Here is a 15486-nt window from a genome sequence, read left to right as displayed (position 1 = left end):
CACAAGTTTTTTTTGAATTTTGATGGAATCATTTTCTTTCTTTTTTTGCTTATGTGTTTGGTTTCATATCTAAAAGTCCTTTGCAAAATCCTGTTTTATGAAGATTTCTCCTGTTTTTTCTTCTAAGAGTTTTATACTTTTGCTCTTACATTCATGTCTTTGATCCACTTTGAGTTAATTTTTATATATAGTATGAGATAAGGGTATAATTTCATTCTTTTGCTTGTGACTATCCAGTTTCTGTGTACCATTTGTTGAAAAGACTTCTTTTCTCACTGAATGATCTTGGCATTTTTTGTTGAATATCACTTAACTATAAATGTAGGATTTATTCTGGACTCTCAGCTTTATTCCATTGATCTATATGTCTATCCTGTGCCAGTACTACACTATCTTGATTACCATTGCTTTGTACTAAGTTCTGAAATTGGGAAGTGTAAGTCCTACTTTATTCTTCTTTCTTGGGTTTGTCTTGGCTATTCTGGGTTTCTTGCAATCGCATACAAATTTTAGAATCAGCTTGTTAATTTCTACAAAGAAGTCAGCTGGGTTTCTGATAGGGATTGCATGGAATCTAGATCAGTTTATGGAATATCGCCATCTTAGTTTTTTTAATCAAAAAGTCAATAAATGTATATGGTAAAAAAAATTCAAGCAATATACAAGAACATACGATGAAAAATAAATCTATTTCTAACAGTAGTCCCCTCCCAAGAGACAACAGCCTCTCTCTTTACATTCTCCTTGATGCTGATTACTAAAAGTAGCTCTTTGGAAAGTATTGAGAATATTCTATTTCAATATGTAATCATGCTAATATACATGTATATTTAAAAAATAATGCTGGGTTTTGTTGCTGGTTTAATATGTCTCTCTGCTGATGTAATTTGGCAGTATATATTACATATTTTTTAAAGTGACATAACCAAATCGCTAGGGAACTTCTAAATACCAAAGCATTTCACTTGGTATTAATATTTCTCTCAGTGTCTTTTATTTCTATTTGATATTCTGTCATTTATTCTGTGCTACTTCTGTAAATAAAATATTTATATGATATGTATTTGTGTGGAAAATAATCACTTAATAATTATTGATTAATGAATAACTTAATGAGCTTAATGCAAGAGAAATACACTTGGTATTATTTAACAAATGTTCACTAAATGCCTACTGGGTTGAAGCAAGATCAGGGATACTACTGATTTTTTTTTTTTTTTAATGTTCTTTTGGCAAGCCTCTGCTCTTAACATATGAATACTAGGACCGTTTTATCATTTTTGCATCGCTAAAAATTAATAGACTTATTTTATTTCTGTCTAGATTGCTGAAGTGTCTTTTGCCAAAAAATCACAAAGCTATCTCTTAAATGTGTATGATTTTTGTTTGTTTTGTTTTTTATGCCATATTATGACAGTGTGAAACATTAAATGGTCTCTGGAGATTAGTGAAAGGGTTGATTGTATGTAAATGTGTAAGTAGGTATGCATGTTAGGAAATATCTATTTAAAATAAAGTCTTACATTTGCTAAGAAAGATCTTAATGTGAATAATGTACCAAAAGCTTACTTGACTATGCAAATTGCCAGATTTTAAATGATTGGGGATAATCAGCTTTGTAGTATCCTAAACTGAAAAGATAGGCAGATGCCTATTTGGTAGAAATTTTGGGGAAATAATACTTTTCCTTTGTTAACAAATTACTTCATTAGAAGTAATACCATATTATTTTTGCTTAAGAGGAAGGATTGCTTGTCATTGTTTCTTCTGAGACATTGTAGTTATCCTTTATTCTTTCCTACTCCTAAATTTTCTTATGGTAGGATTTATTAAAATATTTTGAACTTTATTTCTATTAAATAAAGATTAAATTCTAGATCTAGATTTGAGATATTGGAAATAAAACATATGAAAAGATATTTTCACCAGTAATATCTATCAATAGAAATCATGTAAACTATTTTTAAGTATTTTTAAGAATTTTTAAAATGGCTTTGCAGTATAAATATTGGTTTTTATATAACTTTTCTTTTGCCAGATGATGGACCTAGCCAAAGTGATTCTGTTACTGAGACTGCCATGACACTACCAAGTGAATCTAGAGTCAATGTACACGCCATCATCACATTAAAAATATTAGACTATAGGTATGTAATTCATTTTTTTAAAAATTGCAAAACACATAGGAAACTTTCAGAAATAATCCTTCAGAAAAATTGGTGAAGAATTCATCAGAGTGCATTAGTACTTAGAATAATAGCAATTGTAAAAAGTGATGAGATAAAAGCATATTAAAAGTACAGTGAATTTAAATGCCCATTCCTTAGGTGATTTGTGTTTATTAGGCTTAAGAGATAGATAAATGGTCGTTAATAGTAAAATTTTTATAATAAAGAACATTTTATTATTATAAAAAATAAGAGTGACAGTATTCATTGGTAATAAAATTTTCTGACTCAGTTACCAGCATCCAGAGAGAATTTTATATTGGAGGGGCTCCTATATTGGTAACTAAAAAATAAGTATCATTTATTTAATGAACACCTCAAGCAGGCAAAGCGTGAGAGGTTGTACTCTGTTTATATATTTGAATACAAGTCAAATAATATGTCATAATAATGTGCTCTGGTAGCACATATGATAAACCTGAAATAATTACAATGTTGGTATATAAACTGAGGCAGAAGCCTAATAATTTTTATATATTACGTGTGTGTGTTCGATTGGAGAAAGAAGATACCTATGCATAGATTGGAAGTGGTTGTCAAGTATTCTTCAGTACCATCTAAGGCAGCAATGATAAAAACAACCAATACTGTCAAAACTCTTGCAGTGATTAGCTCATGTCTGGGTATTGTAATGAAAATAAAAAAGAATACAGACTCACGTTAGATAGTGACTGGGTTTGTTCAGTTACCCACACAGCCAGCATTAATTTCTGGCCTCTTTTCCTTAACGTATCAGTAGGTACCACCTGCTGAACGGTTAAGATTCAGTCTCTGTTTCAGATTTGTTATGTTCCATTCACATAGAAATCACTACCCTAAACCACCTTCCTTCTTTGACACTGTAACACCGGGTAGTACTCTTCCCTACTTGTAGTTGTGTCCTTCTTCTCATAGCATAACATAGCAATTTAGCATGTCTTATCTTACACATAATATAGCCATTTATTCAGTAGGTAGTTTTGGAGTCTACTAGGTATGTATCAAATTCTATGCTAGCTGTTGTACTACACTGAATGATCAGACAGACTTGATTCCTGCCTTGGAATTTCTTAGCTTAAATTTCCTTTTATCTCTGGCTTCCATTCTCTTCACCCTGCATGGATATGATTTATTGAGTTTCTATTCTGTGCTGGACATTGTACTAGGTACTTCACATATGCTCTTGCTTTTAATCATTTAAAAAATCTATAAAGTAGTAGTGATACAATTTTTTTTGGTGGGATATAATCATTCCCATTCTTTAAAGGTACAGATGTCACAAAAGCATAATGAAGATAGCACTTAAGACCATACATCTTAAATTGTTTTGATTCTAAATTTATTGTAATTTGTTTTCCTTGGAGACTTTAATTGGACAGGAGTATCCTATTCAAAATATAAATTATTTCCCAATCTTAAGGCATAAATGCCTTCAACTAAAGTTTTAAACATAGCGTAAATCTTCAAAGTTTAATTTGAATAAATCAGTTTCCCATGACTTGAGCATTTCTGATGGAAAAGATAGAAGTGCTCCATCTGCACAGCAGAAAATGGGTCCTGAAAGCAAAAGTGGAAGGCATAATAACAGTGAAATCTAGGCTTTTTATCATTTTTTTATCCTTTTATCTTTCTGTATACTGTATGCTTTTCTTATACAGTTCTCCCATAACACACATTATATGTAATATTGTTTTCTTGCTCATACAGTCATTCGACATTCCATTGAAGATTCTTTTAAGTGGATGAGGTTAGGCATTAAAAATTGTAAAAGAATAACATAAGCATAACAGCTAATTATAACAGCAAATTGTTAAATCTGCAAACGTCAGAGTTCTACTATACTTTCATTTAAGATTAAATTTATATTTTATTGAAAATATAACTGAAAATTTTAATGAAAAGGAAATGTATTTATGTTTATATTTGCAAAAATTCTGACATAAATAACAATGAATAATTCTTCAGATTCTAATTTCATAGAACTGAGGTTTAAGGAAGGTAAATTACAAAGCTTATTTTATTAATGGAAGAACCAGGAATAGTTTAATCCAAGGTCACTACCCTGTGTACCTTTTCACATGCTAAATGAGAGAGAAACTGGTTTAGGTTATGAGAAAACTAGTTTAGTACAGTGTTGAACTTTTAAAAATGATTGTTGTCTTATAGTTAACTACATACCCAAAGAAAGTTGAGAGCTAACCTCTGTTAGAGATTTTTAAGAAAAGGGGTGAGAACAGTTCTTTAAATTATACATTTAGTTTTACTCTGAGGTAGAGGAATCTATTTACTGTTCCTTTACTGTATGACTTTTGGACATCTTAGGCTCTGAAGATATCTCTCTGTTTTTATTCCCATTGAGTATATGACTACACAGAAGGTGTGGCACAGTGTTGTGACACAATATGTTGTCTGAATTCCTAACAGTTAACATTTTGTGGGTTGGCAGGTTTTTTTAGCATTTTTACAGAACTTCATAATCAACTGTCTTGAAAAATCTCCTTATGAAATCTTTAAAGGCCTTAAAAATGAAAAGCAATAATCATATCTTTCCAGATTGCTAAGAATGATGCATTTTAAACCATTTTTCATTTAGTGATAAACAAACAACTTTGATTCCTGATGAAGTGTTTGATGCAGTAAAAAGTAACATTATCACTTCTGTTAACTTCAGTAAGAATCAGCTATGTGAAATACCCAAAAGGTAAGAACTGTTCGTGATGCTATTTCTGTTAAGTTGTGAATCATTCTCAGTTGTACTTGCATCTTAGTTGCAAGAATAATTACTTTTCATAGTTTCTTAATTAAAAAGTACATGTAAAAATTCTTACATTGTTAATATTTGAGGGATTTGGTAAAATTTACTTAAGTATTCCCTGAGACACTTTTAACATTGGTTCTGAGAGATAGATAGGTTAAAACTTTCTTTTTCTTTTACATTTTAAACTTGGAAAATAGGTATTAGAATTATTAAAAATATTACTTTTTTCCTATATAGTGAAATATCAGAGGAAAGTTTTAAGAGACCATCTAAAGCCAATTTCATGTAGATTAATAGGAATTTGGGGCTTTATGTTAGTGAATTGCCAAGCCAGTGAATTTTTCCACTGATAGTAAAAGCAAAATTGACAACTCTGTTAACATTTTCCTCCTAGAAAAGGATTCTTCATTTACAAACATTAGAAATCATTTGCCTTGTACTTTGTACTGTTTAATACATCTCTCTGGATGTTAATTATAGCAAAATCTTTAGGTTTTGAGAGAATATTAGTTTAGTATAGTGTTGAACTTCTAAAAATGATTGTTATCTTGCCATTAACTATATACCCAAAGAAAGTTGGCAAACAGCCTTGCAATTAAAACAGCAGTATGGGAGACAGGATAGGGTAATCATAAAGAATTAGGGCAATAGAGTCAGTTGCTTGTATCTATATCCCAGATCTATGAGCTTTGTGGCTTTGGGCAGGATAACTAGCTTCTCTTAGTTTCCTCAGTTGTGAAGTAGAGATAATAATAGACCTATTTATAAGAATTAAATTAAATGACATATCCACTTAAAGCATTTAACCAGTACCTAGCACTTAATAAATACTTAAGTACTTTTAAAAAAAAGAAAAAGAAAAAAGAAGGTGATGTATTGGGGAAATTTCATCTGACTGCCCAAAATTTTTTTAGATAGCTTAAAATTTTTAAAAAGTCAGACAAACTATTATTTGCTTTCTATTTACAGAGAATAGTTTGAGGAATGTAGATCTTGAAAGATGATAACCTTAAGAGATTCTACTGAGAAAGGGGATCTAGTTCATTTTCTTTTTCTCTCGTTTGAAGTGTTCAGAAGGTATTTGATAGAATAGTTGAGCATTTAGATTGGCTCTTAGATAAGACAAGTTTGCCTTGGGGATCCTAGATCAAACAAGCTGATTGGGGATGAAGATGGAAGGAGTTAAAAGATATTATGTTATTGCTTACTTTCTCATTTTATCCCACAGTCTGATTATTTTTATGCAAAACAGTATGCTATTCTGTTACCACCGTTATTTTGTCATGTTTTTTTCACAAGTCACAAAATTGATTGCAAAAATAATACTTATTTATAAAATATTGGACTAAATGAAGAGACAAGTAATTTATGGTCTCATCACTGATTTATTCTATTGACTTCCTGGCATATTTTATTTCAAGCTGCTACCCATTTAGAATTACACATATAATTCGTATCTTGACTGGTTTATTTGTCATAAGCATTTTCCCATGTTGTAAACAATACTTTAAAAATGTAATTTATCTATATACCATAAGCTTGATTATGGCAGTAAATAAAACAAAACATTGTATCTCTAAGCCAAATTTTCAGAAGAATTACTAAATCAGAGTATGGCTCTCGATATATAAGTCCAAAAGCTTTCCAAAAAAGTTTTATCAGTTACATATCCAGACTTATGGTATCTTTCACAGAATCTTCTTTAGCACAGCATTTGATATTCTTTCTTTTTTTTTTCTTTGCTAATATGATAGACAAAAATGATTTACAGTTTAACTTTTGTTTTTTGGCAAATCATATGTAACATCTCTTGTTCTTAAATTAATATCATACTTTCAAACTACTAAGTTTGATCAGGTTTACTTAGAAGTATTTAATTCTTCCTCTCTAAGTATTTGGCTTAAGTTGCTTAGTAGTAACACTTAGCAAACCTAGGAATTAACTTACTGTTTTCTTGCAATCGTGATTAAATGATAATTTGGATAAGATACTATACTTTTAAAATGTTGCCATATCATATTTAAAAAACATTTTGATGTATCAGATACTTCTGGTACTTAGATGGTTTTATATTATGGAGTCTAAAACGATAACTATGATGTTACAGAATATATGTCTAACAATTTATTTTATGGATTCAAGTCACAGATATAGTATAAACATTGCCTAGATTGAATTTTTTTTGTCCATAATTGGTTTAAATATAAACTGAATGGTTTCTTAAACTTCAATCTACATTTAAGGTCAAATAGCAATTCTTGGATAGATAATATTATGGCTGTTTTTAAAAACCTATTTTTATCAGTTACACATCCAAACTGATTGCAATTTTTATGAGAAAAGTAACAGTTACAGAAAATCTTAATTAGCAAAAATAATGTAAGATTTTTTTCCTCTATAGTCTGCTTGTAGTTTTGAAGTTCTGACAGTGAATTCAAATAGTATTAACATTTAAAAATTATCTTTGTTTCAGGATTGTGGAACTGAAGGAAATGGTTTCTGATGTCAATCTCAGTTTTAATAAGCTTTCCTTTATATCCTTGGAATTATGTATGCTTCAAAAATTAACTTTTTTAGATCTCAGGTATTTATTGATACTATTGCTTCCCTTTTTAAAAAATTATTTATTTATTTTATTTATTTATTTTTGGCCACATTGGGTCTTCGTTGCTGTGTGTGTGCTTTCTCTAGTTGTGGCGAGTGGGGGCTACTCTTTGTCACGGTGCATGGGCTTCTCATTGTGGTGGCTTCTCATTGTGGAGACAGGCGCATGGGCTTCAGTAGTTGTGACTCGTTAGCTCTAGAGTGCAGGCTCAGTAGTGTGGCCCACGGGCTTAGTTGCTCTGCGGCATGTGGGATCTTCCCGGACCTGGGCTTGAAGCTGTGTCCCCTGCACTGGCAGGCAGATTCTTAACCACTGTACCACCGGGGAAGCCTTGCTTCCCTTTTCTAATAGTAACTTATCTTTGTGTTTTACCTAACTTTTGCCCTTTCCCTCATGTTTTTCTAAGAAAAGAAATTGGTCTTTAGTTTATTAATAACATTTTAGAAGAAATCTGTAATTAAGCATTTAAGAAATATTTTAATCAGATGTCATCTGAAGGTAATTTACAAGTTATGTGACAAGACAAAATTACTTAAAATATTAGAAAATATTAATACATTATTTAGATTCATGCTTAGGCAAAATTACAGATAGCACATGGAAAGTGTTTGCTTCACATTGTTTCTTTTTTGCATAAAACTCTCAAAACCCTATGCTGGCACAGCAGCTAGCATGACTTCTCTCAAAAAGAACCTGTTTGGTTTCAAAATATTATATTAACCATGCAAGGCAAGAAATAAAGAAAAAGAACACTATGAGTGGCAATAAAAAGAAAAGAAACTATTTAAGGCTCTACAGAGGTAATAGGAAGTTTAGTTTAAATATGTCCTAAGTTGAAGTGACAGGATCAGAAGTGTCACAGTTTTGGGGGAGTAATAATAAGTATTTCAGGGTTAGATAGTCATTTATTTTCTTGGGCTTTAAAACTTAATTTGTAAAATATGTTTCTATTACCTGGGCTTCTTACTGCTCCTATGTTGTTATTTTTAGCTGCTCTTGCTTTGCTCAAACAATAAATTACAATAAGCTATTTATATCTGTTTGAAGATTTATTCTTCCTGTAGAGACAAAAATTTTTTTTTATGGGATTAAAGCAAATACACTAATAACTCTGCTCCTGCTAAATGTGGAATTGCTTCTTTTTTCCAGGGGTAATTACACTGGCAAAACAGTTTAAAACCTCATTTTAGTTCAGTATTAATGGAACAGTGAGAATAAATTCCTGCCTCCATTGCTGCTGACTTTATTTTTCATCCCATTCTCCTGTGTGTGTATGTGTGTGCGCGCACGCGCGTGTGTGTGTACGTGCGCATGCCTCTGTCTGTAACTATACCTGGAAATTTCTAATTAAGTGACTAAAATACGCCTTTATGTTTGCTATCAGTAGGTATAGGACTCCAGGAAAAGATAGAAACCATCATTGTGTTATTCAGCACAAATCAATAAAGGCAATAACTGGAGAAAAGTACAGAGAAAAGAAAACACAACATATGTTGAGAAAGTATGACTCATATATTAGGCTTGACTTCTGAATGCAAAGATATAGGTTAGAGAAAATTATTCAATTATGATAGATAGCCATCTAGTTGGATATAACTTTTTCACAAATATTTTCTATTATTAGTACTTATACGGCCCCTAGAGTGCTTCTACCTTCTTGTTAACCTTTCTTCTAAAATTGTTCCCAGATCTTTTCAGTAGTAAATGAGATTCCCTTTACTGCTGTGTTTTATTGTAAGATCTTAAAAAATTATACACTGTGCAAATTGAAATTCTAAACTTAGAGTAGAAATGGACTTACTTAATACTTATGTAGTAGAAAGCTCCAAGTTTCTAAATATATAGAATCTCTTTATTTTCCTGTTTCATCTTTTTCATGTAATTTTTCAGTTGTTCTTGGAGTAGAATTTAATGTCTATATGTGAAATATTTCTATTAATCAAATACTTATAATACTTGTGATATCAAATAATGTAGTATTTATAAGCATAACTAAAAGGGCTCTGGCTTTGGAAAGTATTGTTGATTGCAGTTTGAAGGAGATAAGGGATTAGTTTACAGTGTTTACCCTGTTAAATCTATTATTAAAGAGTTAATTGCAGTATCAGTTGGTTGCACATTGCCATTAGGATTTGGCACATTAATCAAATACTTGAAGCAGCTGACCGATTCAGAATTCTCAGGACACAGCCTTAATGAAATCAAGAATTGACAAACTGAGCTGCATAAATTTTTGTCTGGTCAACATTTTAATTATAAACTAAAGTTGTACAAATTTTCAAACTTTGTAAATCATCTTTTTTCTCTCTAATTTAGGAATAATTTTTTAAATTCTTTGCCTGAAGAAATGGTATCATTGATAAGACTACAAACAATCAACCTTTCCTTTAATAGGTAAGAAACAGAACAGACAAATCTGAATAACAATTTTCTGTGGAAAATTTGTAGGTCTTACTAGAGAATACAACTAGAAGAGCCAAATAAACGAAAAGGCCCTATATGTTTTCTTTATTTAAATATCCAGGTTTATTTTCACTTAGTTCTACTTAGAATTAAAAGTGATGTGGCTTTTTTAGAATTTTCACAACTGATGTCTAGTAGATTTTTTGTTTCTTTTAACCATTTTAAGAAACCTGTAACCTAGTAGGAAGACAGATATGCAAATAAATAATTCTAATCGCTGTAGTGGAAGCACAGTGCATAGACATAGGTGTTTCCAGAGATTACTTGAAGGTAGAGGAGGTAGCTCTGAAACTGAGGCTTGGAAAATAGACATTTGCCAGACACACAGGGATATGGCATCCCATGTAGAGCAAATAGCATGTACTAAGGCACAAGGATGTGAGAAAATGATGGGACACGTCAAGTTCAGTATGGCTCGGACCATAAAGTGGCGAAGTAGAAGAGTGGAAGTCACAAATGAAGTTGGGTGTGTAAGCAGTAGCCCTTTAAGAGCTTTTTATGCCCAGTGAAATTTAGATTTTATTCTGTAAATACTATGAAGATACTAATAATTAAGAATAGCTAATATTTATTGGGAGCTTATTTATTAATATTTATTATCTGCTGACACCGGACTAAGTACTTTACATGTATTACCTCATTTAATCCTCACAAAAGCCCTACATGGTAGGTTCTGTTATTATGTCCATTTAGAAATGTAGGATTAGGAATTAAGTAACTCACTTAAGGTTCACATAGATTATAGAGCTGGGGTTTGAGCCCAGGTGGTTTGACTCTAGAAGTTGGGCTCTTAACAACTGTGTCATATTGTTTCCTATGGTGAAAGTTGATTCTGGTAACAAGTTAATATAAATATTAGTAGCTATCATTTAATATATTACAGATACTATACCAAGGTCTTCAAGTATATAAGTTTAGTACTATTATTATTCCTCACTTACAGATGAGGAATCTAAGGCACAGTGATGTTAAAATATTACCTATTTAAGCTTTTGTTCCGTCTACTCTATTATTTGTGTTTTCTCATGTGTAGGTTATACCACTATTGTCATTATTTAAAAATATATGCACTTCTCATATTTCTTCTCATTTTTGTTTGTGAATTGAACTATCGGTTCTCTATTGAGCTATCAATTGCATTGTTAATTAATGTCTTTTGGGGAGCTGGCAAAACCTAACCCTAACTTCTGTGTTAACTGGTGAGCTACATCTTTTTTAATTACCTTGTTTATGGGTTGTGCGGGAAAAAGAGGAGATACTACTTAGGGTGGTTTGGTCCATCTGTACTCCTTGTTATTGATTGTCCGATCCCTCTGTAACTTCAGAGGTGCCTTGAGTTTACCCTTCATTATTGCTTTTTTTTTTTTTTAACATCAAGGCAGCAAAGGAAGGGCAGTATGAGGAAGTGAAAAGGCCAACTATAAAGCTTTCTTTCAGCTCATCCTTGTCTTTTCTAGTTGAGGCAGCAGTTTGTCTCACACTAAAACCAAACTAGCTTCTGTCCCCCAAGAGATCCTCAGGGATTTTGTGTTAATTACTGAGAATTGCTCTGAGAGCCATAAGCCTTCCCGTCTCTCTTGTGGCATCTTCAGGGTTGCTTTGGGTGAGAAAGCCAGCAGCCTATAGTAGTTTTGTCATTTTTTCAAAAACCAAAATGAGTGTATTTTTGGTTGTTGAAAAAATGACAAAACTAGTCAGATTTGAAGCTTAAGTCAAAGCAAAGTATAAATCTCTAACTTTTACTTAAAATATTGGCAGTGATTCTCTTTCATAAGAAGTAAAAGTGAACTAAGGAAGAATACCTACATGGAGACATTATACAGAGAGCATTTCAGGAAGATTTCCTTGTCTCCTGAATGAGAAAAGAAAAACATAGGAAAATTTACTCCAAACTTTTGTTTGATTTTATACATTAAATAGGAACTGTTACAAGTCTGTCCACTTAACATATATTTCAAGGTTTCCAGAATTAATCCAGGTTTAAAAAATTTTCTGAAAAATTTAAATGCAGAACTTATACCAAATATTAAAAACTTACATTAAGAAAACTTTATCTCATGGTATCAAACTTAGGACCATCTATTTGAAGGGATGATTTTGCTTCTGATTCTAATATATTTAGGTGTTCTGTTCATATTCTTATAGGTTCAAAATACTACCTGAAATTCTGTATCGAATTCCCACACTTGAAACAATTTTGATTAGTAACAATCAGGTTGGATCTTTGGACCCTCAGAAAATGAAGACAATGGAAAATCTGATTACATTGGACCTTCAAAATAATGACCTCCTACAAATTCCACCAGAGCTCGGTAATTGTGTGAACTTAAGGTAAATGCACCATTCTACTAAGTTTTCCCATTCGATTTGTTGAAGGGTTGTTTTTCTGTTTTGTTTGTTTTTGTTTTTTGAGGTACTCTTGCAGGCAAGTTGAAATAAAAAATTTAATGTCCCATTAAAAAGAACAGGTAACAGGGCTTCCCTAGTGGCGCAGTGGTTGAGAGTCCGCCTACTGATGCAGGGGACATGGGTTTGTGCCCCGGTCCGGGAAGATCCCACATGCTGCAGAGCGGCTGGACCTGTGAGCCATGGCCGCTGGGCCTGTGCGTCGGAGTCTGTGCTCTGCAGCGGGAGAGGCCACAGCGGTGAGGGGCCCGCATACAGCAAAACAAACAAACAAACAAACAAAAAACCAGGTAACAAAACTCCGAATCCCAATTCTGTTTTTCAGATGTTACCAAATATATTTTTTAGTTTTGTTTATACAGTATGTATATGTGTAAATACAGCAATTGATTGTTTCTAGTGATACTTTTCTCATCACTATGTATGTGTATAATCTGAAACTCTACTGCATAAAAATGTCAAGGAAATATAAATTCCTTAGATGTGCATGTAAGTTTTTTCAATATCTGCTTACAGCCTACTACCATTTTTTCAAGGCCAGCATGGTCCTTCTTACTCTGTGTTTGCTGTTACCTCAGCCTCAAGTGCCTTTATCCTGCTTTTATCAGTAATCAACCTAATTATCACCTTTGAAAACCTTTCCGATATTCCAGGCAGAGTTAGTCCCTTCTCTGATTTCCCATCCTGCTTTATGTGGACTCATTTATACCATTTCTTTGTCCTCCTTTGGAAAATAGTTACCCCAGTGCCTAGACCATAGTAAGCACCTAATAAGTGCTTGTTAAGTGAATATAAAGGGAATTTGAGACATGAACAGAAAGCCCAGTAGTTAACAGAATGTGTCAGAAAAATTTAATTATTGAAAACTTCATATGATGGTTTAGCATATTTTACTAGAGTGGCACTAGTATCTTTCTCTGGTACCTCATAATACTGAATTATAGAAGACAAGTAAGTCGATTATTGTTATGTGCAATAGTTGTATTCTGTAAAGTCTCTGCGAACACCAAATTAGTGAGTACTAAACCATTACTCCCTAGGGGAAATAACAGAGTTAGGCTCTTTCAAGCCTCTGGTCACGTTTTCATCAGCCAATCAACATATAACCTTGTGTTACGTGTGTTTCTGTATTAAGATGCCTTATTTAATATTGTTGATTCATTAATATAGAGCTATGGCCAAACAGCACTGTGATTTATGCCTGAATGAAGCTTATCTAACATACGTATCTTCTGTGTAAGATACATGATATCCTTCTTGTGCTTAGAAAAACTAGACAACACTTCAACATTTTGCTTGCAGGCCATATTAAACAGTGAAATCACCAAGAAAAAGTACAATAATACAAAAAATGTTGCACTAAATAGGCCATGGAAGGAACATTTGTTTACAGTATGGGAGCTGAAACAAAAAAGGCAGAGTGTCACCTTGTTTGAGCTCAGTTGGGAATGTGCCTGTCAAGTGACTCAAATGTTTTGCTGCTCTGTGCATGTCCAAAATGACCTTCAAAATGCCACATGTATTGATTTGGAGGTTACTGGTAAATTTTAGTGAGTAGGCAAATTAGCAAGTTTGGAGTCTGTTTGAGTAATGAAGATTGACTGTAATTAACTTTTTTTCTATAAATTAAGAAAATCATTCTTTAAAATAATTCCCAAGGCACAGGAATATTTGAAGATATAATTTAGATCTACGGTATAATATGTTGTGAATCCTTTGACTTTTATTTACATAAACACTTAAGTTATTGAAAATTAATATAAAAGTCTCTATCTTATAATTTAATATATTTCATTAATTAAATAAAGAAACAAATCAACCAGCCCTTAGATCTTAAACTGAACCTCATTTCAGAACATTTAAAATAGATTTTATATTTGTGTCTGGTCAAAGGAAGGAGTATGAGTGCAGGCGTGTTAATGTTCCCAGGGTGGAAAAGGATATATCGACTATGTTATAGTCTTTGGTATGAGTATTTGTCAGTTTGCTCATTCTAACACTTGTATAAATATAATTCAACCATTTAGTATATGATCATTATAGGATTGAGAATGTGATGGGTAAAATGATGGTTCATATCCCAGCTCTTCTGTTTAATAGCTGTGTGATCTTGGACAAGCCTTTCTTACCTTCCTGAACTTGTGTTTCCTTATCTATAAAATAGAAATATTAATGGTGCCTACATCACAGGGTTGTTAAGATAATTAAGAGAGTCAGTGAATGTAAGTTACTTAGAACAATACCTTTCACATAATATGTATTCATTTAATGTTGTTTCAGTCATTATTGTAGTTACAATTCCAATTGTTTTAATGCTTAGATTTGAAAAGGGACAAATTTTTTAAAACACACAAATTTTACTTATAAAATAGCAAATGAAATTAGAAGAAAAGCCTCCCTAATGGAAAATGTTTTAAATTCTTAATTTCTCTCCTTTGTTTAGGACATTGCTACTAGATGGAAATCCGTTCCGCGTTCCTCGAGCAGCCATATTAATGAAAGGAACAGCTGCTATTCTGGAATATTTGAGAGACCGAATTCCTACTTAAGTTGGAGTTGTTACATAATCTTGGTCATGTTAATTCTTAGAGTTCTTAGATTGATAACTAACATATTTCTAAGGTATCATGTACATTTATAATGGTGTAACTACGTATAGTGTTCATACATTTGCTCTGAATGTTTTGCATAAGATTTATCCTCACTTTCATTCCCTTATAACACAGCAAACAGTTTCTTCAGAAGTGAATTTTTATTTATCACAGTTTAATATTTTTATAATTACAAAGCATTGTTGTAGAGGTGGGGTTTTTTTTCCCATTTCTGTTTGTGTTACGTATATTATGACCAATTGCCTTGAATATGACCATCCAATTTCTACCTTTTTATTGGATATAAAATTGAATTGAATTTTATTTAATACTGTTCTTTGGCATTTAAAAAAATAAGACTTTTCATTATCCATAATAGGACTTTTATGATGTGGTTGGTGTCAGTATAAGTTTCAAATTAATATTTACCGGCTTGCTTTTGTTTATGTAGTTGAA

The 15486-nt window shown here is 32.0% G+C and overlaps 1 protein-coding gene across 2 annotated transcripts in view; it reads left to right on the top strand.

Moving 5' to 3' along the window:
- LRRC40 (leucine rich repeat containing 40) overlaps positions 1-14988 on the top strand; it is a gene marked incomplete at both ends in the record, with an annotated part of 50527 nt that extends 35539 nt beyond the window's left edge. For both annotated transcript variants that reach the window (XM_079727454.1, XM_079727453.1), the window contains 6 exons: positions 2039-2147; positions 4801-4908; positions 7439-7549; positions 9887-9964; positions 12179-12364; positions 14883-14988. In XM_079727454.1, the coding sequence (XP_079583580.1) occupies positions 2039-2147; positions 4801-4908; positions 7439-7549; positions 9887-9964; positions 12179-12364; positions 14883-14988 (698 nt within the window). The remainder of the gene's footprint in view (positions 1-2038; positions 2148-4800; positions 4909-7438; positions 7550-9886; positions 9965-12178; positions 12365-14882) is intronic.
- Between the last annotated feature and the right edge of the window lie 498 nt (positions 14989-15486).

The sequence above is a fragment of the Hyperoodon ampullatus genome (genome assembly GCF_949752795.1).
Source record: "Hyperoodon ampullatus genome assembly, chromosome: 2".
Taxonomy (NCBI): Eukaryota; Metazoa; Chordata; class Mammalia; order Artiodactyla; family Ziphiidae; genus Hyperoodon; species Hyperoodon ampullatus.
Note: the sequence above shows the minus strand (reverse complement) of the source record. Positions and strands in the feature narration are given on the sequence as shown.